Source organism: Struthio camelus, chromosome 2 (assembly GCF_040807025.1).
Source record: "Struthio camelus isolate bStrCam1 chromosome 2, bStrCam1.hap1, whole genome shotgun sequence".
Taxonomy (NCBI): Eukaryota; Metazoa; Chordata; class Aves; order Struthioniformes; family Struthionidae; genus Struthio; species Struthio camelus.
The window spans coordinates 158706472-158725512 of record NC_090943.1 but is presented as its reverse complement, the minus strand read 5'-3'; the positions used below and the strand labels follow the sequence as shown (position 1 = coordinate 158725512).

Genomic DNA, 19041 nt, shown 5'->3' with positions numbered 1-19041 from the left:
ACAGGCGTTTTCCTGTTTCCATCCACAGTTCTGTACTGGGGATTCCCCCGTCTAGCTCCCTTACTGGAGGAAGCTAACACTACAGAAACCTACAAAACGTACAGACAGTACCCAGCCGCTAAAGTGAATGCCGCGCCAGCTCCCTGTTAATTCAGCTTGTACCTTCAGCAATAACTCCTAACGCTACCTGGACAAAAAGCATCAGTGAAGCCCACAGGAGAATGAAATCCCTTTTTAGACGTGCACACAAAGTATGGCCACTGATAAAGACAAATCTCGAGGACATTACTCGGTTTTATTTTGCTTCCAGCTTCCCCAGCAAGGCAACGTGAAATTCCCATTGAGTTACCTTTGCCATGGCGAAAGGTGAGTGAGGAGCGGGAGGGCACCCTCAGGGCGAGAAGGCCACTTCCTTCAGCAATAGTCTATTCCCAGTGCCCCTTTTGTGGTCGCTTCAGGAGTTTCAAATCTCTTTCTAACAGAGCACTTTGTATGCTACAAGAGGACAGGCAGGGTATAAAACTGTGCAGAACAGGCCAGGCCATTCCAAGCAGGTGCAAGGGGCCAGCACTGCACCAGGAATCCCACCAGGAACCCTGCTTGATGGGGATAAAATTATTTCCCTGTCAATGCACGCTGCCGATCATATGCCTTAGCTAAGGAGAATAATGCTTATCTGCAATAAACGTCACTTGCTGACTTTCTTAGCTCTGCAAAGATTTCAGTAGCAAAGTAAATCCAGCTTGTACCAGATATCAAGTCCTGACTTTATTTCTTCTACAAAATCTCAATAGTAGTGTAAATCTCCCTCTTTTTCCCTCTTTTTTTTTTTAATAAGGAAAGCTTACCTCATATAATACACAGAAAATACTCGGGTAAAAATAGGAATGAAATCATTGCTGCTATAAAGAGGAGGGGAGGAATACCTTCCCTGTCCATCAAGTTCCAAGCAGCTGGCACCCTGTAAATCATAGGAAGCACAGGGGTAATTATAGAACTGGAAGATGATTGCTGTAAACATTCAGATGCTGTTCCCAGTAATTGGAAGCTAAAGATAATGTGAGCATGATTACAACCATGAAGGAACTGCCGGTCACTTATACCCCCATCTTTTCTCTATGCAGTTTATTCCTTAAGACTAGGTTTTCTCACCGAACAGCAGACTGACAATCTAGCCAATCTAGCACCTTGCATGTTAACAGCCTGTTAATATTGCAAATTGTTTGTCCTCGCTCATAATTAATGTCGATTTGACAACATTCAGATCACTAGTATCTGATTACTTTTCTGTTGTGCATTAGGTAACACGGCTAACAGCTTCTCCTAGTTTTTTCTTTCATCTTCTAGCACCCTCCTCATCACTCCCACAGCCACAGCTGCACATTTATGTTGGAAAATACATGCTCCAAGAAGTGCAGCTTGCACTGTGAATAGATGATGACAGAATATAAAACTGTCTTTTGTACTCGGGGTGTTCGTTCTTTGGTCTTGGAGCAGTACAGTGAGAAAACTCTCTCCTCCACCCTTAACGGAGTGAGTTCCTTGGTGAAGCTGCATCTCCCAGCCACATTGTGCTGGACCATGAACAAGTATTAGATTCCTGCCTCAGAGAAATTAAACTGCGAGGACAAATATAATAATGCTTTAGTTGAAGGTGATATCCCGTTTCTTACCCAGACGTATTAGAACAATTGCGCAATATAACTGAGAGGGAAAGCTTCTTTTCTAACATCAGATTGTGTCCTGAAGTAGGAGGATATATAGAACTTGTCATTTTTATTCTATATAAAGAATTGAGCTTATTTATGGCTCTAATCCCCACTTGAGCCTTAAAAAGCTATTTACCTCAGTTGCATTCATTGCTGATAACACAGTCTCCAAGTTAATTACTTATTGCATATGTAAAAACATTGATTTTAATCCACATATTTATGTTGCAATCCCAAATCCCAGCTTTTTTCTTCACTTGAGGTAGAATTTTCAGAATGAAGACTAAGTGCTTTTGAAAAAAACACCCTTTTACTAAATAAAGTTGACTAGACTTGCACCTCAACATTGTTTAGAACTTGGACACGTTACGACCCACAAGACAATGAATAGCCCCTGCACCCGACTCTAACGGAAGAAAAGGCTACTACACAGGTTGTAGCTTTTGCTACCTGTCCGATGAGTTTCTCACCGTGCTGTATAATTCCGTGTTCCAGAAGTCTGCGGCCGAGCTGCTCTGCTTCAGTCCTTGTGGTGGCCTCTCCTTCTTGGATCAGCCAGTCAATGAACTCCGACGCTACGAAGGTCCGTTCATATTTGACTCCTTCCTCTTCCCTGGCTTGCAAAAGAGTATTTTCCGAACTCATCAGCCTGGAACGGAGGGAAAAATGGATAGAGAAAATGCTTCTTCCAAATACAACTCCAGATCTAGCCTGGCAAATCTCATTAATACTAAGCAAATAGACGGAAACGTTCTATTGACTTATTAAGTCTTTTATTAAGCTAAACTTGCGACGTCAGTCAAATTCAAAAAGATTGTTGCTAACAGCTTAGTCAAGACATTTAGACTTTATAGCCCAGTGTAAAGTTAATGGTTTGGTGATTTTTCCCTAAAAGAAAGCAAGGTTTTTCAGTTTTCACGCTCCCCTTAACTAGTTCTTCAGCTGCGCTACAAATTAATGCATAATCAACTTTCTGAAACAAAATTAGCCTGAAAGTATGACTTTGTGACAAAAGTGTTCAGAAATTCCTAATGGTTTTTACCGTGCTCCTAAGTCATTTAGACGCTTTTGAAAATTCTCCTTATAATCTTTAAGAAGAAAACAAGGTAGTTCTGTGGCCTGGACGATCGACAAGTATTTGGCCTCCAGCCCTCAGTGATTCAGCTGCAATCAGTGAGGTTAAACACCTGAACACATTTTGACATCTGAGCCTCAGACTCTGCCTCGGTTTGCTCTGTGTAACACAAGAGCAATAGCACTTCAGAGAAGCACTGTGAAGAGTCTCTAAATCTCACAGCATTTGGCACGTATATAACTTAAATAAATACAGTAATATAAATTCTTCTCCATTTGAGTAACCTAAATAAATGAAACGATATAAAAAAAAAGAAAAAAAGCCTCAGTATTTTGTTAATGCAAAAATAAGATTGACAGTCTGAAAATGAAGAAGAAATGAGAAACGTTCCCTTTTAATACAGTATCCCACTTTTTGATTGGAAACAGAGCAACGTAGGCTCCTTCTTTATGAATTTCATTACTATTCATGTTTAATCATTATAGGCTAATAAGAGGACTGTTTTCTTCTCCCCATACAAGGTTAGTAAGTCTCCTTCCTTCATCAATTATTTTGAAACTAACAGCACAATTAAACTACAACAAGTAGATTTGGCAAGCTCCTAATCTTTGTCTTTCCGATCAAGAATTTGAATTTCATGCAAATTCGTACATTGGTGATCTCATTGTTAAACCACCAATATGTCTATAATTCATATCTTACAAAGAAATTAAGCTCCCGTCCACCATCTTTGTGTCTTTTGTGTATCTAAAACCAATATAGAATGGAAAACTGCAAGATAATCTTTTTTTATTTTTTTTCTGGCTCTTTGTTTGAAGAGGCACAAAATTTAGATTGGCTTAGCTGATTTTATATTTCTCCCCAAAACCTCGGCCTGAACTAGCAAGCAGGCTTAGGTGTAACACGATGTGGAAGCTGGCACTGCGCACACACTGAAGTTGGAGTGGAAAGCACAATAAACAAGTAACACCACCTCCTTTGGCTACTTCTGAATTCTGAAGTCAATCCTTGGAAATGTATGTTATAAGAAACCAAGAAAATTTTCATTTGAAAGTACAATGAACATGTTTGATAGCACCTGGCCGTATTATTTCACCCAAAAGATATGTTCCGTTGACTTCAATGAGGGCGAACCGGGAGCCTTAACTGAGTGGCTCTGGCCACCAGGCAGCAGATCATCAAGCCAGTCAACAGCTGCTCTGCCACAGCTGGAGACCGGTGGCAGATCCCGTGAACTGTTCATTAGGTGTTACTGTGTCACTGCCAGCACTTCTGAGCTGAGTAAGAATGGAGAAAGTCAAAATCAGCTGAAGTCAAGGATGAGGCCAAAAGCAAGAATGCGCCACTGGGGACAAGATATTGACTCCAGAACTCACTTGCTAAGTCTCTATACCTTTTTACATTTTTGTTTGCACGCGTGTGCATGCAAGACTTAGCTCTTCATCCCACACTAAGCACATGAGAGAGAGCTCTGAAGGACTATCTTTAAATGTGTCTTGTTTACCAGGCTTTTCTCCCCCCCCCCCCAGAAAAAAATGCAAACCCAAAGCTCATGTCACCATCTGCCGTATGGTTACTCAGAACTGGTTACCCGGGCTCTGCAGGCACAACATAAAGAATCCTTAGGCTTCTGTTAATTGTTCTTTGACGAGTCTATAATTAGTTGACCAGCTCACTGAAGTAGCGCATAGAAAGGTCTTTGCAAAAGCGATGTTAATTATTCGATTTTTACAGAGACACAAAAGAAATCTGGAAAAATATCAAGTGGAAAAACACTCAGCTTGACATTTCACACCCTTCTGCATATGCCCAGAATAGAACTGCAAAGGATTTGGACTTGTGAATAAACAGACATGACAAACTGACAGTTTAACAAACCCAGAAACAGGAACCCATAGGCTTACATCGCTAATGGAAGTAAATCAGTGTAACTCCACTGCTGTCAACAAAACTGTACCAATTTACATCAGTTAAAAAACTGGCCTTTCATCAGCCAAAACTGGAAACTGCCTCTATCTCTTCCATTTTTATTTATTTTCAAAAAATATTAGGCCATTCATGTCAAAACATATTCTTTGCTAAAACGTGTGTTATCGTGCCTTAACTGAATGTATTTAGCCAAATGTTGAAATTCGAATTCTTTTGAAAATAAAATGTTTACCTCATTTTATCTAAATAACCGCACCAGATGATAAATTTGAATTAACCACTGATGAGGCAAAGTGAAAAGGATTCAACGAATGCAGAGTCAAAATTATCTGAATGATTTCCTGAAAGTAAAACCATAAATTTGCACATCTTTCAGTGAGAAATCTGGCTGAAAATCTCAGTTGCAGTCAATGTCATGAGTGCAGCTCCCAAATCTTACAGCTCCCAAATCTGCCTTCACCAGAAGCACAACAGTTCTGTGTGCCTGACCAAAACCTAGAGGGGACTGCAAACATAGAAAAAAGAGCATGTCATGCACAAATTGAACTTTAACAAAACCCAGGAAAGGTCTGCCTTAGACTCATTTAAGATTTGCAGTGAGGGTTTTGTTCAACAGGAAGCATGCTTATCTTATACACACTATTTGGTCAGTCCTGTACAGTATGAAAACTCATACCATCCCTGGCTCCAATAAACCATTCAAGGATTTTCATAAGACTGGAAGCTGCAAGAAAGCCACCAGATTTCACCTCTAGTTATAAACTTGAAACTCAAAGCATGTTCACAGAATGGATTAGCAAAGTCTGCATTTATGTGCAGGGAACCAGAGCTGATTTTTCAGTGTAAATGGAGCAAGAATACAGTCAGAGACCGATTCTAAATCTTATAATCACACAAGTGCATCCATCAAAGTCATTCACAATAGGTGAAGGACCTAGGAGAATAGGTGAAGAAGAGGAGAATACAGAGCACAAGGAGCTCTGTGGCCATGTAGAAGGCAGACAGGGGAAGGAAGTTTCTCAGCTCAGGGACAGACCTGATGTTCCTGTGTCCCAGGGAAGAGCACAGAGCATTTGCCCTAAACAGCTGGCCGAATGCAGGGAACGTCTCATCCTCCTGCCCAGTGCATTCCTCTGTCCATTCAACAATCTGCTGATCTTCCTAACTCACTTTGCTCATAAATAATCCATTGAGGGCAAAAATCTGCATGGAATGACATTGCATAACATGTCAACAATTTTTGGCAAGTATAAACTATACTGGCTTCTGAACGTAACAGTACTCTAACTCAAACGTGATAGGTGGAGAAGAGCAGAGAATAGCAAAACACGCATCTTAAACTAACAAAGCCTCATGAAGTTCAGCAAGAACTAAAAAGTTTTGACAAAGATTTTAAAAATATATGCTGGATTCAGATAAATTTCCTTTGGCTTCACTCCATCTCTCTTGAAATTAGACCTTCAGGTCTTTTGACAAACAAGCTGAATATACTGGTAAGTGACTTCATATCTCTGCACGAATGCTATAGACAGCAATCAATGTCCTAATATTCTTTTCTCCAGTTGTTGCCATTTAATTGCTATTTTAATTACGCTGAATTAATATTTTGTTTCTCAACACTATAAGCACGATACAGCAGATATATTACCATATACATTTCACCACAGAACTTCTATGCTAGGCTGACTTTGGCTACTTGGTGCTGAATTTAGAACGTATTCAATGAAATTTTGAGGGTGTTGCTAATCAGCGTGCATGGACAAGAAGCATAAATGAAATCACAGTGCCCTACAGACCGGATTTGCTGCAATAAGCAGGGCAAAACTCAAGTAGCCCAGGTATGCATTCTTATCTCTCAAGAATATAGAACATTTCCAATGATCCATGGAGCATTTTTACTAGATTTGACTATCATGGGCTACTTTTGAAACGTCATGCACTTGTAATCTATACTATGTTCAGCTCTCAGGGCTGGGTTTAAAAGTTTCTGAACCCTCTAGATATGCTGACCAGAGCATCTACCTCATGAGGACACTGCTATATCCAGATAAAGGTGCTCCTTTCGGCGTTAACTTCTTTCCCAAGGTGCGAACAATCTATACTACTATAAACACGTTTCTACTCGTATAGTGTAAGATAAACTGGATGCTAGAGGTTGGTTTCGGGATGTTTCTGTACATTGAAACACTAGGATAGAAGCAGATACCCTCCCCGAACAGTATTTTTCCTACTGTGGTTCCTTCCAGGCATGGGACTGTTACCAGCTACACCACCAAAAAATGATGTTGCTCACCTGAGCTACAAATAGACAAAGAAGATTTGCAATTGTAGACATGCCAATCGACTTTTCATAGTACAGGCAAGGCCTGCAGGCACTGCGTGTTGACAGAGTCTAAAGGAGCAAATACTATGCTCAGCAAGGTATAGGGGATTTTTGCAATGGGAGATTCAGTTGCTCTTCCTCAGTGAATCTAGTGAAGGACTTTTCCCGCAAGTGCATTTTCTTCTGTTTTAACCAATTTAGTTTTACTGCAAATACTCACAGTCACTGAGTCTCAGGAAATTTTACCTGATGGGTGGAACAAGAGGAGTGGCATTTACAAGTATTGTTTTACATCTCAGTTTAATTATTCTTTCATGAAATTGTCCTTCATATCCTTCCAACGTTGAAAACAATACCTATCATCAGCTTTTAAACAAGGGATTGGCTTGATACCTGTAACAGAGTTTCAGTAAAAAAATACACAGTCTGCATAGGTCTTTCTGCTGATCTCTTGGTCTTTGTACAGGTAGGTACTTTGATCATCATGCCTGAGTATGAAAACACTTTACAAGCTTACATGACCGACAAAGGGCGTTTCTGGTTTTGGGTTTTTTTTTTTTTTTACTTTACGGAAGACTGAGCGCAAGAGAATGGCATCTTGACTAAGAACACTGCAGGAAGCCACTAAGGTTAATGAGATGTAATGTGACAATTAACATTTAGAGAAAGCAACTGGGGCCTCATTTTTCCACTCTTTCGCCTCCTCAGGAAAGACTCATTTAATCTGTAGCACCTGGAAGTACAAAGATCATTTGGATCACAAGCCAGTCAGCTTAGAAAATAGCATATTGCTATGGAGTTCCTGCTGGAGGCAAGAAATAGCACTCAGGGTGCATCCCAGTGATGAACCTTCATCATTGCACCAAATGTCCTGTATTTCAGAGGTCATCCTTCAGTCTTGCCACTTTTCATACACCAACATTTCATAAGGGTTCCTCACTACATATGCTTTTTCCTTGGTCTCCCACTGACCCACAACGTCTCACCTAAACTGGATGTACTTCGCTGGCCGCAGCAGAAGCAGCTCCACGCTTCTGGGCCAGCGCTGCGCTCTGCGGAAAGCAGGCAGCAACCTGAAGAGCCGGCGAGTGTTTCAGAGGTACTTCCAGCTACACACCCAGTCACCTGGCAGGAAAGTCAGCTTTGAACAGCGAATTTGGCATTTTTCCCCAGTTCTGCCAGTCTTCCGTGTCTGCCCTCTTGTGCAGCTGAAGCAGAAGGCAAAGCACTGGCAAAGCTCTGGAAATCTGGAAAACCTCGGGACACCTGAGTAACAAGAGGTTTTTCAAGGGGAGGTCATGGTGTGGTTTCAGGCTTCTATTTAACAGATTTCTCTGTGCAATTACTAACTTTTGCTTTATTCTAAGAGGAAAACAAAATGAATCCAGCCAGATGATACTGTGTCTCTCATGACTGCTGTATACTTTCTGCTCCAACGGAGCACTAGCGTGTGCTGCATTAAGTCTAGAATAATGCTTCAAGCTTTACACATCATACCTTTTGCTTTAGTTTGTAGTAAATGCCAACATGTGTTCTCCCTGCTTCACTCTGTGTTCACTCTGCTTCAAAGTACTACATTACAATCCCTACATCCTGAATAAAAATGTCATTAATTATAGATTTGGAAGTATGGTTAAACTGCCTGGTTATCTGACAGAAAAAGCCCAGTGGGATATGCAGCATCTCAGGATAATCATCTGTTTCAAATCTTAATTAGATGTTCTTGGCTGAGTTTTTTTGCAACTACTTTTAATACAATCTTTCTGGTACAGAAACTTTGCAGACTGGAACAGTGAAGATTAGCTTCACTTATTATTTAAAATCATATCTACTGGTGTCTACTGCCATAGATACGGAGTCTCAACAGACATGGAGCCACTTGTTCAGTACATTTTGATATACTAAAGTTTTAGGTCTTGTGATTACTTCTTTACAAGGAAAATCGTCCACTAACAAATATTTTTACTGGTAGGGTGCAAGGCCTTAAATGTACGTTGGGGTTCCCATGCAGGATGGATTGACAAGTCAGAAAAGAAGAAAATGTAATTTCATTTTAAAGAAAATGCTACAAGTGAACATTGTAGAACAACAAAAGGAAAATAGGAAAGAGAGGGAAAGGTTACAAAATAAGTCATGTGATTACACAGATTTATTATCGTATCATTTGAAAGTCTGATTATTCAAAAAAAGATTATCAACTATCATTTGCCTCCTATGGTACCTTTATCAACACACTATCGATACGCACTTTTCATACAGTCGCTGTCCTCTCATGAACACCTTTGCCTCGTTATCCAGCGGAAACGTCCCATCATCCTTTCTAAAGCGGTAAAAGAGTTTGGCATCCTTGAATTCTTTATGCTCATCACAAACTGAAAGATAAAATAATGAAAACATCATAGTATTGTTAAAGAGCTCAGAATCCATGTAGCAGGTATCACTGGTGAACTTCAAAGCAGTGCATATAGGGTCTCGTCCTCTATATTTCTTAGTATACAACCGTATTGAGTTCTAATAAAGGATGAAGGACTGAAGATAACTTTTAGATAGATGATAACATTTCTGTTTGAGGGAGACAGATAGGTATTCATCCATTTCGGTGAGCACTGCAACAAACATAAAGAGCAAAAAAGCATCCATTTGTTACATACCTGGAAAGCCTTTTGATGAAAATGGGTAGCTTGTTGGTTTAAAGACTCTAGAGCAGGATGCTCAATCATTTAAGGAATGGCTAGCAACTTAATGTTACTTGCATCCCTGAAGCAATGCTGTAGAAAATCTGAGACTTGCTGCAGAAACAGTTAAAAGCAAAGCCTTCTGCCCCATAAATTGTCCCAATTGCTCTGCCATGCCACCTAGCAAATGGAAGGTACACACTGAGAAATGCTAAATAAGGATTTATAAGAGAGCAGCTGATGGAAGATTCCTGTAAATGCCAGAACAGAGCCGCAGCAAAGGCATAAATTAAAGGGGATGACATCCCACTCAAACCACTCTTAGCAGAGCTGTCAGCCCACATGCATGGGCTCACCTTCTGCCCCACGGGCACTCGCATGGAACGGGAACTGGTACCACTGTCACTTGTCACTGGAGGTGAAAGGATGCTCTGAGCACCTTGCAGAACCTGACTGAACCTATCTGAATTTGCCTTAAGTCAAAGTATACTTGACAAATAATTTTATTACCTTTGACTGCAATACATGAAAATGCTCATAAAACACTAGGTCTGTGTGTGATATATATACATATATATATGTTCTATATACATACATACATACATACATATATATAAAATTTGTATGGAAATTTTGCAGTTGGATTCTGAGGTGGGAAACAATTGAAGGTTGTTAAAGTTTTAAACGTATTCAGCAATAAAATATCTATTGCTCAACTAATTTAAGTCTCTCAGGAATCCATGCAACTCTTCAGTGACATTTTCTCAATAGAGGATTAAGCAGTCAGATTTGAATACCCTATAATTACTTTATTCTTTAACTATCTACTGTGATTCCCAGTTTCCATAACAACCCAGAATTTTAATTTAATAGCCAAGCAAAAGCTGTAGAAGTGGCACGCATTCAGTATGTGCATTTTCCTCCTTTAATTCAGGTGTTGCTAATATATTGCTGATAGCAGTGGTATTGATGCACATACAATGACCTCTGTATAAAGTCAACATCCGTCAGTTAGCAAAATTACTCTATTTTCCATTAAAAAAGAAACATATGGTACATTTTGGCTTTTTATAATCTGTAATACCACATGCTTGAAATAAAGGGCTTGGATCTTCTTTGCTCGTGTACTTTCTCGCCCTTTTGTGCACCAAAAGGCAACTAAATGCTATCACTGGTTTGGCAGTCTCCTTTTCATAAGCGCAAATTGTTATTCGGGAAGCTGAACGCAATGGGACCAAACCAGACAGCAAGTTCAGGAGAAAATTAATCAGGGCACAGTTTGACAACTAACTTTCTTGCAGCTGTACCAGCACAAATGTTTGTGCAGCTGGTGTGAGGGACAGCAGCGGAGAACTAATCCATGTGAGAAAAATGACCTTTTTTGACGGCTTATTTTTCAGATGGATAGGTTTTTCCGCTGGAAGGGGAGGAGTGGGCTGCATGCTGGGGAAAAGGGGGGCGACTGCAGCGGGGGAGACCCTGCTGTAGTGGGGGACGGGGCCAGCCAGCTGCTACCTGCAGGCAAACCAGCAACATGGTCTTCTGTGACTTCACCCCCGGCACGGACGGGGGGAGCCTAGTCTGGGATCTTCAAGCTCCGTGTTATACCTCTTTTGCCTCTCAGTGTTCCTCGGGACACTGGGGATCTTGTAGAGCAGCACAGTGCAAGGAAAATGCTCCCTTTGGCACCGGGAAGGGATCCTACCTGTCCTACACGTGACCGAGGAAAGTGAGCAGCAGCTCCCTGGCTGTTTCACTGGAGTCAATAAAATTCAGCTTGGAACAGCTGTAGCAGCTGATACTGCACTTACCATGATGGATAATGCTGTGATCCAATAATTTCTGCACAAGTTTAATCGCTGTCTCTCGGTCAGAGGCCTCTTTATGGTCAATCAGCCAATCAATCAGCTCTTTGGCAACGAAACAGTTGGGATAGGTCTTGAGGTGGTGCCTTCGATCTTTAATGACCTTCTCTTCATGAAGTCTGAGCCTGCAGGTCAAATCACCTTATGAATATCCTTTGCAAAGGATTGACATAACCAGCAAGATTGGGAAAAGTTTGGCAAACGTCCCCACGCCTGGTTCACAAGAAGGGCTTTGCAGTTTTCGAATGCAAGAGGAAAAGTTTTTTCAGACGTGCAGTGGTAGGGTCCGACTGCCAAACAATTCGTATGAAAAATTTGTTATAATTTTAAACTCAGTACACGGAAAAACTAGTTTTCTGTCCAGCGGAAAAAACTGAAAAATGAAGAACAGTACAATATTCTGAGCACACTGAACTGTTTCCTTTATGTATGTCAATTAAACTGTCAATAATTTGGAATTAGTTTTCCCACATTACCACGAATACGTTCCATGTTGCTCTTTGATTTTGCAGTAGCACCGCCATACATTTTGTTGAACCTTATTCGCTTTTTTAGCTGTACTTTCTTCATTGGTTGGGCAACTGCATTTTGCCTGCAGCTGCACAGCCAGTATAGCTTTTATGATTTAAAATTCAGTCGCAAAGCTGTTTCAACGCAATGCAATTTGGCACACAAAAGTTGCCTTCTACTCTAAATAAAGGGAAACTGATTTCTCTCTCTGGGAACTGCGTGTATATCCTCTCTGTTTGCTGGCCACGAAGAAATTTTATTATCAGATCTATCTGCAAATTCTCACCCATAATCTTGAAAGCAGGTTAGGTAGCTGTTTTTGAGACACTTGGCTCAGAGTGCAAAATCCTGTTTGGAGAATCACCTTGCTAGTTAGTAGTTTTGGGGTTCCACATCTTTATTTTTAGTCATTTTTCCAAACTAGTTTCATGTGTAACAATCTATTTATCAATAAACTAACGGATAGAGATTTTTAAAAGTTTTCTGCAACCTTCTGTATTACTTCTCCATTTTAATCAGCAATCTTAGAAATTCTTTTTTAAATGCCACGTATATACAACACTTACGAAGAAAGCATGGAAGACACAACTCTTGGGCTCCTATCACAAATGGAAATGTTGCCATTATTTTCAAGTGCCCAGGATCTGACCTTGTACATACTCTCACTGACTTCAGAGAAGTTCTGATTAATGTTATAATAATTCTAGGGAGGTGCAACGACCTCTGTTTTCTAAAAAGGGGGTTGGTGCAGGAGGGTGCTAACATGAAGGAAAGGAAAGGAAAAGTATTTGGCCAAAAAAGGTAAAGATCATATTATTTAGGAATTAGACAAGGCTCAAGTAGGCTTCTGCCTAAAAACATCTACAGATAGCAACAGAGCAATGTTTCTGTTTTGCAGTACTTTGCCTTGAACTACACTGGAACGCCCAATCTGTGATATGAATTCAAAACCAGATTTGCAAACATCATGAAAAATGAATGCTTTTATATTAAAAACATGGATAAATCAGATTAGTATTCTGGAAAGGAGCACTGGTAAATATCCCATGCATTGTGAAATTCTCTGAGCTAAAATCTCTTTGCTTAAAACATATTTTCCAGATGTACTCTAACAGCTGTTGCCATACTTAGAAAGAAAGGCCTACACAGTTTTAATTATAGAACATGCAATTATGAGTATTTTTCACTGAGTTTTACATTTAAAATATATTTCAGGTTCTATTAACGTTCATCCAGTCTCATGCGGCACAATACTCTGTACGAATAAAACTATGGAAAAGGCATACAATATGTACACAACCCCACTTTGAGACACGGGTGAAAGTGTAAACGAATGGAGCTCATCTGACACAAAATCTGACCCAAAAGGGAACCCTGTTCTACCAAATTCTTTGTACAATCCATGTGTTAAAGTGCGCCAAGATTGGTATGGTATTTCATAACCACGCAAGTAGCCAAGAGCACCAGAACTGAGGAGGTATGCCTTACAATCTGACTGAAGGTTTTTCTGCAGTTGGTGGACTTGTAAGTAAGTGTTTTCTTTTTAGTTCACTCTCATGTCAGAAGATATGGGTTCCCACTGCAACCTTTTTCCTCACTCAGAGCGTTTATACGGTCTCTCTGCTATATCTTTTTCCCTATATTTATAAGACCGGAAGAAATTTCATCACCCTAATTATCTCCACTCATTTGCTAAATTGGATCCAAATTTACAAAGAGGTTACAAAATCATTAGGCCAAACAGAGCATGATCACATAAGCCTCAAGAAACCAGACTTAAAATCAAATCTATCCACAGTTTCCAAACGGAAGTGGCAACTTCTTCTGCAGTGTATAGCAATGGTATCCATACTGAATCATTTCCACGCTAACTGACTTGGAAGGAAGAAGAGAAAGGGAATTCAGGTTTTCTCTCAGGTAGTGCGCATGGTTCTCTAAGTCGGGGCTCCTTCACCTCTTTGAAGCTGCTAAAAAACAAACTGTATGGAGGAAAAGTAGTTCCATAAACTCAAATTGTATCTAGTGTACACTACGAATATAAAAACTTCACATAAAGTCACTGAGCTTATATTTCTGTATATAAATCAAAAGTTTGGGCAGGAATTCTAAAAACGTGTCAGTGTTCAGCCACATCTATCAGGAGCCAAATCAAATGGGGATAAAGAGGAAAAAATGTAACAGCGAATGCAATTGCACACACTGGAACCCGGGTCAAGTGAACTGGTAAATTCTTTATCCCTTGGCATTCAGAAACAGGCTTCTCATCAAACCTCGATGGCTTTCCTTTAAGTAATGTTAATCACATTTTGTCAGCTAGTCTGTAGTATGGCTGGAAAAGACATAATCTGACATCAACCATATTTCTTCAGCTCTAAGAAGCTTTTCTCAAGAGCTACTTAGGAAAATTAGTTCTCTGACAAAACCTGACCAGTCTGAGGGGAGACGGGAGGGAAGAGAGAAGGCCAACGAAAGGGCGATGAGGGGAAATCTTGACTGCACAAGCCTTTAAAAAGTCATCCCTGTTTCTACAACTTTAAAAGCCTAACTCCAGAAAACAACCTTGTGCATGCCAGTATATTTCCATATATAATTCCACATACAATTCAAGATTATATGACAGATTTTGCACTGAGGGCCACAGTCTCCTTTGCAAGTAGAAAGCAAAGTGAGAGCTAAAGCAATTGAGCACTTTCCTTGTACAGGCCCATGTGACCCTTTAATATTCTCAAATCGAAATCCATGGCTCACATTATTGCTTACAGCAAATAAAGGCAATCTGTATTTGTATGCATGCATGCCAGAACAGTTTTCTTGGGGGCTTGTCTAAACAGGAGTTGCTCCTAATTAACAACATGTAGGAACTCTTACTCCAAATAAAAGTGCTTGGATATGGCTAATCCAGAACAATGTGCTCCTATCTCACAGTAAGTTGTGCTCACAGTTAATCAGGAACAATGCTATTTGTAGAGAAGCTGTTAGGCATTTTCTGCACCAACTGTCAGAAAAGCTATGATAAAGGAAAATTGAAAATCTTTGCTTAGGAAACCAAGAATCAGGCGCTAATTCAGGAAGAAAGAGCTCTCACAGCTACCTGAAGCTTACTTTACGTTTTTCCTTTTGGAAATTACACATCTTGACGTTTCTTGCATCTTTCTTTGAATTGACTGATAAGGATTTTGCAAAGCCAGCGGCTGCAAAAGAGTCTAAATTTTCTTCTCAAACCCATAAAAGGGAAATTATGCCACATGAAGACAGGAATGATGTCATTAACTGGACCACAGTCCAAATACTTCACCCGATTATTTCTCTCTATTTAAAGTCTAGTAGGTTGTGTTTAGCTAATACATATCTAGCAGAATGCCATCCAGTCCCTCTAAGCATCAAAAGACAAAAAAAAAGACTTCTTTGCTTGCTAATTTTCCGAATAATTCATCTGCCATTCGCTAGTACATCTTATACTGTCCCTAAATTTATCCTAGCAAAGCTCAGGAAAAATGTGGAGGGAACAGTTTGGTTCTGACACTTGATAGACAACATAGTATGAAGACCTGCATATTGTGCTCTACTCATCTGCTTCTCTTAAACAGTTAGATCCCTTCCTGAAGCAACCACACACACACACACACACACACACACACACACGTGTGCGCACGCAGAATATATCATTAGGGAAGTGCTTTTTTTTTTTTTAAGGGGAGAAGGAAACTTCAGTAAAGAGAGAGATTAAGGTGGTCCCGGCCACCCATGCTGCTTTCTTCTGGAGCAGCCCATGAGTGATCCTGCTATTTCACTCCGAGGAGTTTGGGAATATTTAACCCTTACGGTGGTCTCCAGGACATTCTCACGTAGGGATGGGACAACCCTGACATGCTCAGGTTCCTACATATCTGTAGGATCAGCATATGAATAGAGGGCCTGGGAAAAAAATTGATGACAGACCTGGGGCAGGACTGCACGTGTTACGCATCATTGAACTTTACAATTTTATGACCTTAAGGTAAACTCTGAACAAAGCCACACTCGATCCTTTAAAAGTCAATAGTGGAATGCCGAGGCAGAAAACATTGCAGGTGGTTTCTGCCATCTTCAAATTCATTCACGTTTCACATATTTTGAACTTCTGTCAGAGGATTTACTTATACCCAGGTAAAGCAAGTCACAATCATCTCCTTTGCGAGAGGGATATATGGATTAAAAATATATATATTGCCCAAATGGCAGGAACTATTGGAAAGATAAGAATAATTTATGGTGGCTAAAGAGCACAATTTTTCCATACCTACTCTCAAATGACAACTAAAGGGCTCCACAGGTAGGCAGAATTACCCCTTTGCAGTTAAAAAACAGAAGGAAGAAAAGGTTTGTGCCTTCTTAGAGGTCACAAAGTTTGGTTGGCAGAAGGGAGTATCTAAATGGCAGCATATGATCTGTCTACAGCACAGCAGGTGCTTATTAAGCTAGCATTTTGCAAAGTGTCTTAGTGACTTAGAAGCATAATTCCCCCCAAAATTTAAAATTCACAGCTCAGCTGCAGATGTAATACAATACAACATAAGGGAGCATATGTTGCTGCTTGTGTATATCTATGCGTACAGGAGAACACAGAACTACATGAGTTACCTAAGTATAATAAATTACTTTAAATTAAACTTCTGCCTTTACACTGTCAGCAGAAAAACAGGTCAGTGATGATATAAACTTGGTACACAGAGGCGACCTCAAAGGTACTATGCAAATACAATGTGCGCTGCTGGGACAAGCACTTCCAGCGAGGCTTGCCAATCCTCGGCCGAAGTGTCAGCAGTTAGCTGCTGCCTGTTCCTCTTTCTATTTATGCTTCAGCTCTGCCGTCACTTAGTTCTGTTACTTGTTATTCACAGGAGCTAAAATACTCTGTAAATGACATGGGGTCATCCTGCAAAAAAGGCTGAAGATGATAGCTCTGTGTTGGTATACGTGGCCAAGAAGAAATCATACCAGCTGAAACAGGGTTAGAGAGTGTCTTCAAAGAATGGCCCGTTCTCAGGTCTCGTCCTTGCATGGACCTCTGGGTTTTGCCCATAGCCACGTAGGCAATGCGAGGCGACGATGCTAGAAGGAGCCAGCTAGAGAGAGATCGCACGTAACCAGCATCCTGGCGCACGAAGGAGGCAGGTAGCTGTGAGCCCAAAGCTTCCAAAGAAGCTACAGTGCACCAAGGCTGCTGTGCCTTGAAATTAAACATTGCGACTGCCTCTTTCATTAAGTTTTTATCTATAAGTTCAGAAGGTAATAAGGTCAGTGATCATGCAACTGAGCACGCACAGGGACATCCCTGAATACTCCTAATGCGTTACCACTGACTGCATGGCCCAGAGCCTAGAATGGACTTAGAGACAAATCCACACCCGCAGCTTCCCTTGGGATCACTCCAGGCTGCACAGGGTATTAGACCAGTGTGTTTGTACCAACACGTCATGAAACCAGAGACCACTTACAACGCTGAGGTTTGGATTTCTAAACCTAAAGGTGTGCGGTCTGAGCCCATATCCGGTCTTCATTTAAAACAACACTTCATAATAATGTTAATCTGTTAAAGCAATGAATGTAAATAGGGTCTTTAGATGACTTTTATATCAAGTCTGAGGATGTTTTAGGCAGACTTTTTTTTAGGGTTTGACCCCATAGGGGAGGGTAATGAGTACACCGGACTTCTACTGATTCCCCCCAACTTTTGTCTTTGTGCTGTGACACGCTCCTGAGCAGCAGCAGCATAACAGTATCACCAAATCAAAGTAATATTTGTTCACCTCTCTTTTCAGAGAAGCAGGAATGCTCAATATCTTGCAGGACTGCAATTTGAACTACACTTTCTCCTCATATCCACCTAGCTGTGAAAAGCTGTGAAAGCTGACAATCTCTCTGCCTGCCAAGTCATTTCACTTTCATCTTACTTTTAACCAAAACATATATAAACATGAATGAATACTTCTAACTGCCTGCACACTTTAACCTTCAGCTCTTAGGTCTCACTGGAAAGCATAAACACTGTAGAACTGGGCTTTACAAACCAGAAAACATAAAATGAAAGCAAGTTATTATTTCACCTGTCCCCAGCCATAAGGAAAGTGGAAGTCTGCCTGTTTAATTCTAGCTGTTTGGTTTCTGCGTTGAAGCAATCAGAACTAGAGATCTCACAGTTCCCTTCCCCTATAAGCAAGTCAAATGTAATTGTGTTTCTCGCTCACACAGGGACAAGCTGAGATGCATGCATGGAACGAACACATTCAGGTCAAGGTCTGTCATAGATCCTACTATGTGGAACCTAAAAAGGACTGGTATACTTTTCACTGAAGAACAAGCTGTCTTTGCTTAAGTCCATCAGATAGGATTAATTCATATTATTTTTCTGCATCTCCATTGCAAAGATATTCTTCTGCTTACTAGATCAACGAATCATAGAATCATGGAGTAGTTGACAGGCTCCTCTGGAGAAGGTCTAGTCCAACCCCGCTGCTCAGGCAGGGTCACCTAGGGCACGTCGCTCAGGACCATATCCAGTTGGGTTTTGAGTATCATCAAGGATGGAGCCTCCACAACCTCTCTGGCCAATCTGTTCCAGTGCTGGGTCAACCTTAAAGTAAAAAAGTTATTTCTTATGCTTAAGTGGCATTTCCTGTACTTCAGAATACTGTGGGGATCGATGTTTTCTGTGGAAGGAAGAGTATTATCATCATAAATCTAAACTAAAGACTTCTATCATAGTAGTAGTAGTAGTAGGGAAACTACTGTAATTTCAAAGTGCAGATCAGAAAAGACAGGACAACTGCTGTTAATGACACTATGGCTGGATTAACATAGTAGCCAAAAACCCATCAGCTCTCATGGACTTCGGCCAAAAAATCACTCTCAATAAAGGAAGTATTTTATATACAGGAAACTGAGGAAGGGGCAGTGTAAGAGTTATGGCAGACCT

At 40.5% G+C, this 19041-nt stretch overlaps 1 protein-coding gene across 2 annotated transcripts in view; it reads right to left on the bottom strand.

The window, feature by feature from the left end:
* DEPTOR (DEP domain containing MTOR interacting protein) overlaps positions 1–19041 on the bottom strand; it is a 78515-nt gene that overhangs the window by 37813 nt on the left and 21661 nt on the right. For both annotated transcript variants that reach the window (XM_068933180.1, XM_068933181.1), the window contains 3 exons: positions 11523–11701; positions 9285–9408; positions 2180–2358 (listed from right to left, as the gene is read on the bottom strand). In XM_068933180.1, the coding sequence (XP_068789281.1) occupies positions 2180–2358; positions 9285–9408; positions 11523–11701 (482 nt within the window). The remainder of the gene's footprint in view (positions 1–2179; positions 2359–9284; positions 9409–11522; positions 11702–19041) is intronic.